The sequence below is a fragment of the Leptosomus discolor genome, chromosome 2, assembly GCF_034619465.1.
Source record: "Leptosomus discolor isolate bLepDis1 chromosome 2, bLepDis1.hap2, whole genome shotgun sequence".
In the NCBI taxonomy this organism is placed as follows: Eukaryota; Metazoa; Chordata; class Aves; order Leptosomiformes; family Leptosomidae; genus Leptosomus; species Leptosomus discolor.
In genome coordinates, this window is record NC_141392.1 from 25409430 (window position 1) to 25426667 (window position 17238).

Genomic DNA, 17238 nt, shown 5'->3' on the forward strand with positions numbered 1-17238 from the left:
TAATGATCTCAAATGATCCCACATAATTTTGTACACTCATACCCTAACAATAAATGAATCAGATGTTTTCCCTGATTACCAACACACAGACTCAAAAATATAAAGAAAACCAGACAAAATTTGACTGCATTGTTTTTGAGAAATACTCAGCACATGTACACTCATAGGATATGTTTGTGGCAAACTGCATGAACATGGAAACAAAAAAAATTAGAGAAGAAATGCTAACCTAACACAGAATATTTTCCAGCATACTAGACAAAAAAAAAAGGAATAAATTACACAAGATTGTGTTCAGAGTGCAAAATTAAAAAATGCACGAAAACACACTTACTAATACCAAAAAAAAAAAGGGTGGTGGTGTTCTGGTGGTGGCAACTTTTTTTTTTGCCCATTTTTTCTTAAACAATAAATTGACAAAACCCATACCTCTTGCTGAAGTCTCTTTAGTTCAGCTTCCATCTGTTCAAGTTCTTGTTTACAGTCAAGCAACTGCTCAGTCTTTTCCTCACTTAAAAGAGAAAACACAAAACAGTTAAATATGACTGCAAAACTTGATAATTACCATCTCGTTTGAGAACAAGATACTGAGATCTGTGAGATTTCCCCCTTTTAATCCAGAACATCATGGACATCAGCGTGTAAGACTTATGCTTTAGATATTTTTTAGGTTTTAGTATACCTCTAATCTTTTAAATTTGGTCAGACTTTTCAAAGTCCTTTAAATTGTTGTTCACTAAGATTTCCTACTTATGCAGGGAGAAAACATTAGGGTGTAGGTAAGCGATTTTTTTGTGATAAGGCTTTTTTTTTTTTGTAAAAAACCCCGGACAATACACAGGAATGCACATCAGGAGATTCACATCCAAATGTAAACTTAGAATTCTAATTTCAAAATATACAAAAGGTCCAAATGTTTTCCAGGAGAACCAGACAGCGACCACTGATGCATCCTGTCACAGATCAGGTAAAGTCAATTTTAAAAGCACTTCTATGCTTGTGTAATTCTTTTTTTTCTTACAGAGAAGAATTAAAGTTTTTGAGTGCTTTTACTCATTAAAAGAAGATACCGCTTAATAACCTTAATAATTTTATGAAATGCATAATGAATTTTAATTTTATGGAAAAAACACAGTGTCTGTTTTAGTCTATTAAAAAATTTGTAGTAAAACCAATTTGACATAGAATACTACAATTCTTACAGGACTCAGTAACTTCCAGGTAACACTTACTTCTCAATGCTCAAAAAATTAGTTCATTTACAAATCAGTTCATTAAACAATAAGTGCAAGGGAAATACTTCATTCTCTCAAAGACACAGAATCCTAATGTTCAAAATTCAATGGCACCTCAGAACAAACAATATTCACTTTTGAAAAAAAACTGCCATATCCAATACTGTATACCCCTAAAAGATATACTGCATATTCAAACATGTTACTATATCATTTAATATTTTGGAATACAAGCATGAAACAAAACAGAGGTAGAAAAGGGGGAAATAAGATAATTTAATGGACTGAAATGTATAACATAATTAAAAGCTAACAAAAAATATATTTGTTTTAAACAAAACTAGAACAGTCGGTTTTAAAAATGAGCCAATCTCGCAACAAATGATCTTTTTCCAACCATACATTGTCTCAAAAAGGTCGCTGCCAGCCTACAAGTGTATAAGGGTTCATCTATGTGTAGCTCACTGGAACATCACTGTCCACAGCAGATATTAAAGCTTTCCCTCTACACAGGTGTTCAGAAACCACACAGAAATACAAATGTATTCCGTATTATGTTAGATTACTGTAACTTTTCTATTAACATTCATGTTCTTATATTATTGTTCTACATAGAAACACACAGGACTTAATACAGAAACTAGGGGTGCAATTTCCAGTTCTGAATTTTCCATATCATAAGCTTCAAATCGCTATTTCACATCCAACTGAAAAATAATCTTTACAGACCTTTTGTATGAAATTATATTCACTGCAGTGCATATTAAACAAGGTATGAAGGTTCATTGCCAAAAACAGATTATAAATAAATTTTAAGCTGGGAATTTTCAACTCTGGAATGAATCTAATTTTAAATTTATCAAATACATGCAGCATGCAATACCAAATGCTACAGACAGAAACTAATTTATCAAATTCTAGTATTTTAAATATACTGCTACAGTAAAAGAAATTTATTTACGAATTGAATTAAAATAGAGTGCAAAATGTGAAATGTTCCGAGCCATCACTGTTGCCCTAATTGCATGCTTCAGCTACAGACTAGAGAGGATTGTACTAAATTATACAGAACATACCACTGTTCACTGTTTAGGCTATCTATTAACTGTCAATCAAACTAATAACAGCAATTTTTTCACTAATTTTCTTGGTGCAGCTGTTTATAGAATATCCTGGGCGGGCTCATTTCAGTAGACACACAATAATACAGACATCAGAAAAAAGAGCCATATCTTTTTGTCCTCTATTCTTCATGAAGACCAAAATGTAGTGGGGGAAGGGGATCCTCTGAGCAAATCAACCAGATACTTAAACCAGCCAGCTAGAGATGATCTGATCAATAAACTCTGGTAAGAGCAGACCAGCGAGCCGATAATTGTGACTTATGTCACCTTCAACTTTTAATTTTACTTTACCTGTCTCCTCTCTCCACAAGATATGCTGGATTAAAAAAAATGTTTATTTATGCTGTTTCTAAACTATAGGCAGGTTACTGTACATATTGAATCTCTTCAGATTCAATATTTGTATTTTAAGTTCAGACTGCGCATACTTCACTCTGCTAAATAACATTACACATTGCTATAGGGAGAAATAGATTCTCCACTGGACTATTATTGTTCTTCTCTTTAAATAACTCTTCACTGCTGCTCAGATTTGTTCCTAGACTACAAAGATAGCCTAAGTACCCACTGATACTTACTGAATCAGTTTTCTTGAAAAAATAGAAGGGATAAAAACGTTTTCAGTAGAATACGAAAACCAACCAACGAAAAATCTTTGTTATAGTGGGACTGATTTTTCACAGTACTGGGTTGAAGTGAAGGAGGGGAATATACCTCTTAGCTAAGGGATCAGCTAAGGGGGAGAAGAGAGCTTGCCGTTAACTGGATGAACATAGCAAGTTGGAAACTGTAAGAAACCATAACTGACTCAAGTTATAAAATGTACTCGTTTTACAAATTACACTATCCCTCAGACATAAATAACCACCCCCTGCCAGTAAACTCAAGATCTGTTTCACTGCATCCAGGCTTGCATTGGGTCAAGAGATTTAGTGGAGTTTTGAGTTGCATAATTTTATTTCCTTCTTTCATTTTTCTCTGTAGAGTGGCATGGCAGATAAGAGGAACAGTATTGAAGGGCATGGGCAAACAACTGTTATGCAGACAAAGAATCTTCTACACAGAAAGAAACAAAGAGATTGGGGACAGGAAATTATTCTAACAATATTTTTTTTCCTATCTGCAACAAATTTAAACATTTCATAAATTGTAAATGAACCATAGATGACTACTTTTCACTGTATTTCCAACTAGAAATGGGTAACTTAATCATAGTGCCGATAAGGAATTGCTACAGCACTATCTCCTTTTAAAAAGGATGTTTTTGCCACTACTCCTTGAACGGTCAGGACACAGCTCTTGCTTCCTGTCCCTACCTGCTTGCCCCATGTAACTGTTCTTGAGTGTGTCACCCCATAATTGCCTCAACTGCAAAGCTATTCTCTTAGAAACTTGTATGAATACAGACATATTAAAACTATAGTCAGACGTTCATCAATGACAACGAACAACAGAGGAAGCACAAAGAATTTGCCTCTGAAACGATGTGGACACAATATGTAAAAGAAAAAGACAACACTGTGTTAAGATTAGGGGTGAGTACTTCTAAAAGACACACAATTTAATGTAAAGCTAAAAGCCCACTACCGCATTGTAACATGCTGAAGAGATTGCTCAAACATAACTTTTCAGAAAGTGCAGAGTACAAAAGATACAAAATTACCACAGCACTAGTTCACTGATTTCAGTACGTTTATGGTTAAAACATCAATATAATTCATAATACAAATCAAGGCAAACACAGATAAAAAGTTGTATTTGTCACACTGGTCCACAAATACGCTTACATTATAAAAATATGCTTCCTGGGGTGAAATAACTAAAAAAAAAAAAAGCATTTAAAACTGCAATTGAACATCTGAAAGAATGAAGAATTTGTCTAGAGAGGAATACTATTGTGTGAAATCAACCACATTTTAAAACCCTACGACTCTTGATACATTTCTGCAATCTACATGTACTCACAGCTCTTGCCTAAGCCTTCTTATCTTTGCTTTGGCATCTGCTAGCTCTACTGACAGGTGCTGTCTGCTTTCAGTGCGTTTCATGCCAGGAGATCCACAAGGTGATTGTGCAGCCGATGCGTGAGGTAGAAAACGGAGACAGTCCCGTTCTTCTGAGAGTTCTATGATAGTCTAAGCAATTAAAAAAAAAAAAAAAAAAAGAGAGAAAAAAGGGATAGAATTGCATTCAGAGCGCCATTTATGTCAGAAACTAGTTTTGCCATAAAAGAAGTTAGAAGACCTACATGCACCTCTATGCCTAAAGCAAATAAATAGGTGCAGTTATTTAACAGTGCCATTTGGCTACTGTTAAAGTACTCACATTTAGACTTTTAAGATTATCAGTGCTCAGAATGGATTGGGTAATGAATGGGCATGAACCCCTTGAACAGGAGGATGAATATATGTATCTCTAAAGAAACTGGTGTTCTTCAGTGAGCAGCAGCATCCTTGCCAACCGAATAAAGCATCAGATCTACAGGAATATTCCTATTTATTATATAAATAAAGGTGTTATCCTAATACAAAGATCCCTTGTATTTTAAAGTTACTTTTCCTTTGTGTTACAAAAAAGCATCATTACCACACAACCTCTCTCTTCATGGTTAAGTTTCTGGTTTACTCTTACCAAGGATGTGAACTGGAAAGACAGTTGCTGACTGTCAAAGGAATACTTGGAATAATTGGAACATCAACATATCCACACTCTACTGATGGGCAAATCTAGGACCACCAAGGTGATTCATAACTTGCAATTTTTATTAAATATATTTCTGTTTCTTGATTCTCACATAGTACAACGACTATGCCTCACAGTAAGCTTGTGAAACCTCCCCTCCTAGTATGGATTCTGCTCCAGTTCACTCAAATCTGTACAATAAGATATAGTAATGTAAGGCATCTTCTTGCAAACCGGTAAGTTACCAATTCCTGCAAACTTCAGCTGATACAGCTTTGGATTTCCTGTTTTCAACTACAGATGAATGTTACGTAAAGTTGTTTCAGACTCTGCTTACATGAAAAAGATTACCTGCTATTATCTTTTCTGGTTTGTCAAAGTGTTCAACAACTAGTATGCACACCGTAACTACCTGAAACAACTTTCTGGCAGTAAGGAGTCCTTGTTTAAATATGCTAACAGAACATACATTAAAGTATTAGTTATAAAAACTGTAACCTGTAAAATTTTTTAAAAATTATTTCTCATAGTTCTCTTAAACAAACCACATCCATACCTCTGAGTGCTCATCTCTTTCATCTATAAGTCTTTTTAAATGTAATGCCATATTTTTCAAGAGAGGTTCCACATATTCTTGTGTCAACACAATTACATCCATCCACTGCAGATCAAACACATTTTCTTGATTATGAGTTACCTACACACAACAAAACGGAAGAGCAAAAACACCCCCTTTAAATTATAAGAGTAGAAAGGAAACATAAAGAAAATAAAGCTGAAACTCTACAGGTTAAATTCTGCAGACAAGGTATGAAAAAAAATTTTAAAAAGGTTAAATTGTACGTAATGGAATAGATTTGTATCTACCTGAAAGTAGTACCTTGTACTTCTGGCAAAATAAAAGGCAATAGGTGACTATGACATAATACATATTACATGTCACACACATGGGATTTGAATTCTATCTTATAAATAAACTTGCACATGAAAATTTCACTGAACTAAATTTGCCGTAATTCCAAGAAACTATTGGAGCAACATACTTGCTCCCTGGTACTGTTTTAACAATGTAATCTAAAAGAGCTTGATCATGAAAACTTTTTGTGAATGAAGCTAAAAATAAAGGCATTTTTGCTCACTAAAAGCACTAGATATACAACTCACATATTTACTTGGTTTTGAACAAATGCTATTAATCTTCTTACAATACAATATTCCACCTTTAAAAAATTAAAAGTACAAAAATAGCAATATACCTCTTGAATATGGGCTGCAACAGCTGCTCTTGTGTCAAAATCCAGACCTTGGATTCTTTCAATAAATTCTTCTTTTTTCTGACACTAAAAATAAGGAGATTTTATATACATATATATATACACACATGTATATATATAAAAATATGTAAAAATCACAAGTATTTTCATTCTTCCTTTGTATTTCTAAGCTAAAAATGATAAAGCTGAAATGACAATGATCACATTATCAACCAATAATTTGGTTGACCAACAGACGCTTGGTTTATGCCACGTTACTGTAACTATAACAACTTTCAACACTAATAAAATTTTCTTAAAATAGTTACTTATTCAGATTTATAACAGTGAGTTCCACAGGTGGATTTTTCTTCAGTGTCCACCCCTAGTATTCAAATTGCTTATTTAAGTCGTTAAGAACTAATCTATTTTTTCAGTTTAATTAGCTGAATGGTACAAACTTTCCTAGTAAGAACAGCAGTCCATAAAAAAAGTTTACTAAATACGTGAAACAGTTTCAGTAAGATATAGGAGTAAGATAATTCTTCAGTACTTTACCACTGTCTTCCTTTCTTTACAGTACCAGGTGAATTGACAATATTACAATTAATAAACTATTAGAAATCCTACATACACAGTTTGCTATCATCATACAATAAACCAGAAGAGGTGTACAGTTGCAGACATTTTAACTGTAAGAATACCCAGATTTTTAAGGAATGCAATAGTACCATTAGAGGAAGGGAGGTCAGAGCTATATACAATCTCGGGTATTAAAACAGTAAGAAAAGAGACCAGTAACACTTAAACCATTCCATACAGATGTAAACATGATCAAACCTACCTGAACTGCACAACCAAGTAAAAGCAGGAGGAGTTTTTTTATTTCTTCAGTACCTGGCTCTAAGAAGAAAACAAGAACAAAAAAACGGTAGGTGTAATTAGAGTTTCTCCCCCTACTCCTCAGAAAACATCAGGTTTTCTCATTATTTTAATATAATTTATGTTAACCTAGTTTAGAAAACAAAAAGATGACAAAAATACCAGCTTTCCAGCTTTCAACTTAGTCCTTTTTGCCATTTAACTGACAACTTTCAGTGTTAACAAATAGCTTAACATCCATAATAGTGTCGAATGGAAAAGACACCATTTCAGCCCCTCATAAAGCAAAACTTGAGCGACATTTTCAAAAGCACTTTGGAGACCTACAATCATGTTTTCAACTGTAATCTCAGGTATCTCAAGATTTTTACAAAATAAATCATTTGCCACTCCCAAGCTGTAAGAGTGAGGTGACAAGTTCATTTAAATAATTTTATAAAGCTACATTAGATATTCATCTGCACATCTAAAAATCAAAATGTATTTCCAAATGTGGCATCTTAATCTACTAAAGAAGCTTAAGCTAAAGAACTCGACAGATTAGTAAAGATTTTTCTTTCCTTTTACATTCAAAATGTCCTCACCTGGCTACTAAATATAGGCTCTATCTAGAATATAACTACCATAAAGCAAATGCTTTAAGGATGGCAAAATAGTTTAGGCTAGTTGGAATTAAATCCTATATGGTCATGTATCATTTTGCTTCATTGAAACAGAAAACACTATCCATTGGGCTATCTAGGAATAAAAGGCTCTAATAGCATCCTTTCTACAATATACTCTGGATTTCAGCCAATAGTTTATTTCCTTGTTAGGTAACCTGAAAAAAGCTATGCTGTCAAACATAATAATGCCAGTCTGGCTAGAAATCTGACCTTTATTCTGCAAAACGGTACTATCTGACACAGCTGGTGTAACTACTACCGATACCAACAGATTCACTCTCAGCCCAAACAGCAAACTGTGAATGTCTAGCACATACTGAAGCATGCACAGTCATTCTTGAACCTGATCTAAGTTACTGAAGTCCTCTTTTTTAAAGGACTCTGTCGGTAATCATAGATGATCTCTAATGATCACGAGACAATAAGAAGCATCTAAAAGAAAACTCAACCAGAACCTTCTTTTTTGAAATGGCAGTTTGCAATCATCTTCTACATTGGGCAACTAAGTCTATTTTGGATGAACCCCCACATAAGGAAGACTTAACCATTCACTTACAAGCACTTGAAAAATTATCCTTTGATTTGATCCACTACAGTACTTTCTAAGTGAAGCAAATGTAAAATCCTTCTCAAAAAGTTACAGATATGAGGTAATCTTGATCAAAAGAGGAAATTAAAAAGAAAACAAGAGAAAACCTAAAAGGATACAGAACTCCTAATTATTTTGACTAGCTTTCAGTAAAGAGTCAAGCCTGCTGCCCGAAAGCAGAGATGAAAGACAGATGCAAATCTTCTCCACCTTCCTCACGGCTGCAGGAGTTCTATGTGCACTACATAATAAGCAGAGAGCCTTTTCTCAACATTGACTCAACTTGCTTCTTTTAGAGGGAGATATGCATAATCCCAATGAACATGTAATGTTTCAATTTTTCAGAAGAGGTTTGTCAAGTAGGTACGTTACAAAGAACATGATCTCAAATGGGAAATCTTGAATCATTTATACAGACTTATTGTATCCCAAAGACTCAAGTTGTGAAGTCTTTTACATAGAAATAGAAAATATCAATGAACATGTTTCATCAGAAGCACACTACTTCACCTAAATAAGTTGAATTCCACCTGGCTGCCTTAATAAAGATTAACCAGAATATTCTCATAGAAGAAATTCATCCCAACATCTCACATGCTGTATTCATCTATTCCAATAAATTCATCACACTTTTTTTTTTTTTAAAGCAATTCCTGAACTCCCTTTGGATGCTCAATTCCACACTGCTTCAGCATCTCTTGACTGGCTTTTAAAAGCCTACCTGAGTATTGTTTCCATGTCCGTCCCCCACATTCCCTGAAGGGACATGGCAAAATATTGAACAACCTCAGCTTCTGACTGCTACCAATCATCTCCTATGTTTTTCTTCATCACAAATACAGAAATAGATAAACCCTCCAACTTGCTGCTTAAACTTTGTCCCTACCCTAGCCTACCATTTGATCTTCCCTGCACTCACTCTTATCCCTGACTTTTGTATTCTCTGTAGCCTTCCATCCTCCCCTGGCTTGCTCCCTCAGATATATGAACTGCTTTTAATCTTTCCTCTTCCTCCATTAAAGAACATTTGCCTCACCATTATCTTCTTTTTCCTTTTCCTCTGTAATTTAACTTAACATTTACAATCACAGCCTGTAGCTCTTCTCCAGTTTTCTCCTCAAACTGGCTTCCTGCCAATTAGCTCAACTGAAATGTTTCTTGATAAAGTCTCTGATGACCTCTTTTTACCACATTCTAGCTGCATGTTCCTTGATTAGCCAACTGCCTCTGTTACAAACACGTTTCTCTTCCTGAAATCTTATCTACTCTTGCCTTCTGCAATTTGTCTTCTTCTGGTATTTCTCTACTAATTATTCCTTAAGTGCAAAGCAGTGCAAAGGGGAAAAACTTGAAAAAAAAAAAATCACAGCTACAACCTAAGGTTTAGTGGACCAAATCCTAATCTTCATCAGAGAACTGACTATTACTATGGGGGCTCACCTCGATGCAATCAGATTTACACAGCAAGTCTCTCAAAAGGCCCCTGAGGTTTGATTTCTCTACATTTGCCCACCAAAGAAACAAAGCTTAAAAATCCCTAAAGGGATGAGGTCCTCTTCAAGCTGATACGGCAAGAGAAGTCTTAACTTTCAAAGGATGGAACCCAAAACAACAGGTCTACCTTCTGATTCACATCAAACTCTATGATGAACTCAAGCAGGAATCTGAAACATCTTCCAAGAATATTGTCCATATGTAACAAGTATTTTCAGTATGTGGGCTATGCTTCAATAAAGCCCGTATTTTCTCACAAATCCAATAACATAGCAACTGGAAAGCAATGCATACACCAGCAGAGGTTCAAGCTGCCAAACCACAAAAGCTGCATAGACTTAGCTGAGGTCCCAGAACAGGAAGAAGCTTTCTTATCAATGACTAAAGCATAGGTTTTTTATGCATATAACTGATACCAAATTACCTTTGTGGGTTTTTGTAGTGCATTTTTAACAAAATTTCATCTTACACTACACAATACTGTTAAGACATATTTTGTCCCAGTATTTTAAAGATAATAAAAAATGCACTACAAAACCAATACTATGACCTGGGGTTTTTTAATCTGTTTTTTTTCCCTCCACTAAATCTGGTCTCTAGGCAAATCTACGGAGTCTTTTGAAAACCTTCAGAAAATCTGGAATCAAAATACAAAAGCACGATGCATTCTATTCTTTCAGAAGAGACCACATTCACACTTCTTGGTGCATATGACCGATTACAGCATCTACACGTATAAAAACTTAAAAGGCTGTGACCTCAGAAGCAAAAGCAGCAATATTCAAAAGCAAAAGTGAAAATAAAAAAAATTAAATCAAGATACCTACATAAATGGGATATATGCAGATGGGATATGGAAAATATCAACATTATGAACCCTGCAATTGAAAAGTGAGGTAACACAGATGGTTCTTCTTGCTCATGAGAAAAATCTTGTCTCACATACACAGAAGCATGGCATATAAGACATCTTAAATAAATAAAAAAAGCCAGGGGAAGCTACACAGCCTGTTAGAGTAGTTCCTAACCTCTCTGCTGAGGTGCTAGAACATCTGAAGTAGAACACCTGGGACACATTAGACCCAAGTAAATAAATTCTGCCCAATCCATAGTGGCTCCATGCAGGCCAGGTGTGTCTGCTCCGTGCTTCTGGAATTGAGAGCATGGTGCAGAGATTCCCAAGTGGCTGTGGATAGTCAGCTGGGTCCATACAGGCTAATTTTCTTGGTCTGAAAATTGCAACTCTCAGAGCTGGAAGCAGAGAAGGTGGGAGCATGGAGAAGACAGTGTCAGTTCAGGGGAGAAAGCAAAAAGGTAATTGCAATATTTTTCAGGTAAAGATGCAAGAGAAGTAGGAGAGTTTTGGGGAAGGAAAAACAGGGATTAGGAGGTGGATCAAGTCAGATGCATTGAACTGCCAATTTTCTCAGGGGCGGCTCAGGTAAATAAAGTTGAAAGCGTAGTAGCTGAGAATACATGAAACTTATACTTTGTTGTATCAGTGGCTCACTGGTTGCTGTGAAATACATTTCGCTTCAGTATAAATCCTACTGACAGCCAGTGCTGAGGTTTGGACAGAACTTGTTTTTTGCAAAGTGTGGACCTTTGGTGCGAACAAAGAAAGTGTTACTCATCGTTATTAAACCACTTATTTGCTAAAAGTATTTACACTATCTTCTGTTGAAAGGCTCAATCCTATATGAATTTTATTTCCAGTGAAATAATACAAATTACTACACCAATATAAATGTTCATCTTAAAAATAAACTTACCAGAAAAAGGATTTTTGCCAATTATTAGTACATTTGGCAAAGACATCATGATCAATTGCTGCAAATTCTCCTATAAAAGTTAATTGAAATATTATTTGAATTATATGTATTGAACAACAGCAAACATCAAATATTACCCACCATTAAAGAGAAATTAGCATTAAGTAGTTTAAAATTTTTCAGGTCTTAATACATGCATGTTCAATACTTAATTATTTGGACTCTAAAAAAAAAAACAACTCAACAAGTATGAATCACTTCTACAGAAGCCTTGTTTTATTTGTTTGCAAGATCATCTCAACGTAGTAAAATCCTCTCATGGCAATGAGCTGGCTTATGGGTGTTAAGCCAACTAGATCCTGTGTCTCAGAATGTAACAAAACTCCTTTAAATTATTAGTGGTCATGCTTCTCTGACTAGCTTACCGATAGATGTTTATTTTGTTGGCTCTAAGTTGCATTTATACCACAAAAGACCAATTTCGTCTATTTCATGTCCATAGCCTCAGGGTCCTCGCCAAAAACGTGGATGTCAAAGTTACCATTTTTTTCCCTGGAGTTATGCTGGGACAATCCTGAATATAAAGGTACAAAACCCTATTTGCATGATCAGGAGGAGTTTTAGTTTGGTAAGTCCCACACACTCAAGCAGCAGCTTTGCCTATCTACAGATTCTATCAATGGATAGTTTCTGTCAGCCAGTAATGGCTGTAATCAGGTCAAATCCCCAGTCTAGACAGAGCCTAATTCTTCTGAAGCAGAATAGTCTTCCTCCTGTTCCCAGATGTTTATTCACAGCAGATGCCATCCCATCAGCAGCTCTGGAGTCATGCTTTTTGTTTTTCCACAGTGACAGATTCATAAATACATAAAATATTCATACTCAAAAGCAACATATTCCAGAACCATCACTGCTTGATATCCAAAAGGCACATATTATGTGTTGTATTGTAACCTAAAAACCTAACATAAGAAAAGTCAACTCATTTTATGTCAAATTTGAAAAATGACAATATTTCTTGAAAACAGCTGTACAAATTATTAGCTATAGCTATACTTGAAAGTTCTCACCAGTTAATATAGGACATTAAAAATTATACCCAAATTGATTAACATTATGCTGAAAAATACATACTTTCATTGCACATGCTTAAGACAAATTATAAGAAGGGAGAAAATAGCTTTGACCTACTCAAATATCATTAATTTCAACCAACCATGACTCTTGTACTTCTGAGATATTGATATAGGGAATTTTCAAATAATAATAAAAAGCAGCTATTAGCAGCTATTAGCACCACAGGAAGTTTTATATTAATAAAGAACAGATAAAATATAAGGAATCCAAGGAGTATTTATAGCTACTACAAAAGAAAATCACATACTTTAAAAAGTGGGAGCTTGGTGGCTTTTTTGTTGAGTTTTTTGTAATAGCTCAAATAATTCCATGATGCTATTACAAAGCTTCTCTTACTGTGAAGCAAAGTACAAGCAGGGGGAACCAATAAATGCATCCTCTACAGGCTGAAGACATTATCACCTCTTTTCTTACAACACCTCTACCTTGCTTCAAAGATGTCTACCACTTTTTCTGTCACATGGTGTTAACTTCATCAGTAAGCTCGGTGCAACTGCTCTCAATTTGTAACTACTTTTGAAATGATTGCTTCTATTAAAAACCTGAAATTGGAACTTGTGTGTCCCAAGCTTCACGTATTTCTTTTAACTGTTGTTTAACCTGCAAAAATAAATTAAATCTATTTACAAAATTCTGCTTTGCTTGTACAAATTTTTAGAGTTCATTAGTGTTTATTTTATTAAAGGCTCGCACATCATCTGTCAAATAAGACTGAAAGAGCACCCATGGGAGTCATGGAAGCTCACTGTATTAAACCTTCCAAGCCCACCAAAATTTATAAAGGGATCAGTTCTCCTAAATCAGCTGCTGAGAACAATTCCACGCTCTTATGGCTGCCAGGAAATGTATAGGCTCAAAAGACTGGTTCGGGATCTACTAAGAGTTTGGTGATGCCGTAAGGAAGTAAAGCAGCTTCGTGGGAAAGAGAAAATGCACTTGTAATTACAGAGAAGAACAAGGATGACATAGGAACCAAAAAACTTGTACAACCTAACATAACATTTTAAGTTTGAATGTTATAGTCAATCAGTGCAGGTTTTTTGACAAGTACACAAACAACACCAACACAATTATTTGCTAAATTGAGAGACATTTTCCACAGACATTATAAAAACACACGGAATAAACTAGCGTGGACAGAAATAAACAAAAAGTTTTAAGAATCAGGATAACATACTGCTAAAAATTAAAAATCCCGATATCCATTATATCTTATTCCTACTTAATATTCCAGACATTAATTAATCTTGTACCTCAATGCAGTGATTATTTTCCATGTTCCCAAGCGCCCCACTCAGAACATATACCAAGCACGATGCCTGTATGGACAGTTGCCTGAAGCGCTCAGGTATGAGGGCTCAGGCCTCTGCCAAGGCGTACCCCAGGCTACCAGAGGCCTCTCTGATTGATTCTGAGGCATCCGTCAAGCACTAGCTTTTCTGCCTTGGGTAATTTTACAGGTGACAGGAACTAAACTGACCCCTTCTTGCAACAGAGTTTGCTATGCTGCCTTGCTAACCCACGCATGGGCTGTGGGAAAACACCAGCTGCCAGGCTGGACTAAGTTCAAGAGGAAACAAAGACACGGTCCATCTTTTAACACTTCTCTCCAAACCCAATAAACTACCATAGCGCGTAAAGCTCCCTGCATGCATGTGGGCCTATCTGAGCCAACACCAACAAATGCAAAAAGCAATTTTAAATTTGAACAAGCATTCCAGTTTGGCTACTAAAGAGCTTTACTCCTACTAAAATGCTAGAGCTGCAATGTTTACAAGTTCCCTCACTTGCACTACCTGAAGAGGCTGGCATCTCACAAGACTAGAAGCCTGAGACTAGGGACGGAAAGGAGGAAAAAGCATATGCAGTTCTATACAGCTTACACAGGACAAATTTGAACCATTAAAGGCATGCTGACTGATTTTAACGTTTAGCTATAATAAATTCTTTCTAACACAAAGGTTTGGAGCAACATTCACAATCCTGAATCATTCAAAGGTAAGCTACCTGAATGCAAGCAATTCTGCCTATTACTGCTGCACTCGGACTGGCTGATACTGTAAGGCCAAAGCAGCACGCGGAATGCTTTGTATTTAAATAAAGATCAATCCTGTCAGTGTTTGTGCCTTCTGCTGCACCAGTTGTGAAAAACTAATGCCTGGTCAAAAACAACTACCATCAGGAAATGGAAAAGCATATGGCTCTTAGCAGGCAGCACTTATATCCACACCTAGTAGCTGCCAAGAAAAGAACGATGTGAAATATGCATACGCGTGAAGTGCTAGCTAGAAAGATGTGCAGTGGTTGATCACTGCAGTGACAGCCAGGAATTTTCACTGTACTCTGGAGTTTTTTAAAACACATACTCTGTGTGTACACATGAGGAAAAGCACACATGAGTACAGGCTCTGCCATGATGCACTGTGAGAGGGAGACCAAAGATTCGCTCCCAGATCTGGACTCTCCTGACAGAAAGGAGCAGGAAGTGGGGAAGAGCACTAAAAGACACACTGTAAGGGACACTGGTGGTATCAGCAGTGTCCTGCTATAGTGTCCATGTGTACACCACTCTATCCAGGCTCTGCATCTAGAAGGCATAGTACCAGCTTTTATCTATCACACAAAACACACAAAAATTCAATGGCTATCTTACCTGTCACACAAAACACAAAAATTCAATGTCTATTTTACAGCTCTAAATTAGATCATCACTGCATTTACTATGAAGTCCCATTTGATTGTTACCACCTCACTGATCTTTTTTCCTGATGAAAAATCAAATTAAGTATAAAACAAATAAATTTCATCACATATTTTTCTTACAAAGATTCCATTGATAACACTAAGTGCACATGTAATAATCTCTCTCATAGGCACAAAACTTGCTTCAATTCAGAAAATACTGATCAATACTGCTTAATGTACTAGATGAGTAATCAAACATGCAGAATATCTAATCTATAAACAGACCATCATTCACATACAAGTGTTTCCAGACTGCTATTATAGCTGTAAATTAAGCATGACAAAAAATTTAACCAGATTTACAAGGAACTATCCATACAAGTACCTCAAAGTATTAATCTTATTTTTGTTACCCTTAAAGGCATAACTATAAAAGAATACTTAGAAACAATTCTAGGCAAAACTTAATACAAGAAACAATAACTGACCTGATAGTAAGTTTTTATTTGTTTCACCAAAATAGACAAATTTTGAATCCTTAACGATGCATCATTGTTAACTTTTTTGTTTATCCTCTGATTAGCAGACTTTGGATTACTGCAAAAAAAAAAAAAGAAAAAAGAATAAATTAAACATGCTGAACATTACCTTTAAAGCTCTCCATATAAAACAAATGATACAGTTAATGTGTCAGCATAATAACTTCTTGTCTTGGTTACCATGTCTTTTTTTTCCCTCCACCAGTAAATAAGTAGTTGTGGAAGTGACTGCCAAAGGCAGAAAGAAATAACTTGAAACATCTGTGTCTGATGCAGCTAGTCAGATTAGCACCCTTTTTGGCTATTAATGCAGTATGTAATTGGGAGCACCCATCACAATTACTGGAGAATGAATATAAGAAGAAAGTTTTTGTGGCTCTGCACTTTTCCACAAGCAGGATGGCCCTGATGGAAAGATGACAGAAAGCAGAACACAGCTATAATGTAAATATTCCAGCACACACTGCAGACATCAGGAATCATTCTCACTGATGCAGGCAATTAGAATAACAGAATTCAGTCTGGCTACATTAATGAATCTCTACATACTGAAAAACTATACAATGTTATTTTACTATCATGAGGCACAAAACCAGAATGTAAGTTTTAACTTTTAGAACAATGAGGAGTATGACATACATCACGCTGACACACACTAAATTATTTTAAATTTATTTACAGATGACTGAAATCTGTCAACAAAGGGATTATTAATTGGAGTTTTTGTCATGTATTCTCAAATACTACCACATTTTTCTCTGGTTTATCTTGACTTCAGAGAGGAAATCAATCCCTTTTTCCTTCACAAAGTAGAAAGGAGATCTCAGGAAATCCAGATGAGTCACTCTTTTTCAATACCTCATAACATACCAAGTTATTAACCATACACAAGACAGCATGACAACCATTCATTGTGATTTTTCAGTGAAAACAATGAAGAATCAATGCAACTCCCCCATGACACCCTGTAAAAGGCTTAGAGAATTCATAAGGGATGGCCAATGTGAAGTTTCTTAACTTTTATGAAGATACTTGCTACAGCTGCACAATGCAACTTTTGATATTTAATGATATTATTGTATTGTTTAATGATATTATTGTCAGATAAACGAGCAGCTGGCTGGAATACTGCACTCAAACAAGAACTACAAACTTCTCACTGGAGGTCCCTGCAAAGGTGT

At 35.5% G+C, this 17238-nt stretch overlaps 1 protein-coding gene across 6 annotated transcripts in view; it reads right to left on the reverse strand.

Annotated features, from left to right (window-relative positions):
• The window catches only part of CCDC88A (coiled-coil and HOOK domain protein 88A), a 75230-nt gene that overhangs the window by 40604 nt on the left and 17388 nt on the right, over positions 1-17238 (reverse strand). For all 6 annotated transcript variants that reach the window (XM_009959439.2, XM_086460785.1, XM_086460784.1 and 3 more), the window contains exons 3-9: positions 16007-16115; positions 11697-11766; positions 7139-7197; positions 6298-6381; positions 5598-5738; positions 4325-4494; positions 430-511 (exon numbers count right to left, since the gene is read on the reverse strand). In XM_009959439.2, coding sequence (XP_009957741.1) covers positions 430-511; positions 4325-4494; positions 5598-5738; positions 6298-6381; positions 7139-7197; positions 11697-11766; positions 16007-16115 — 715 coding nt within the window. The remainder of the gene's footprint in view (positions 1-429; positions 512-4324; positions 4495-5597; positions 5739-6297; positions 6382-7138; positions 7198-11696; positions 11767-16006; positions 16116-17238) is intronic.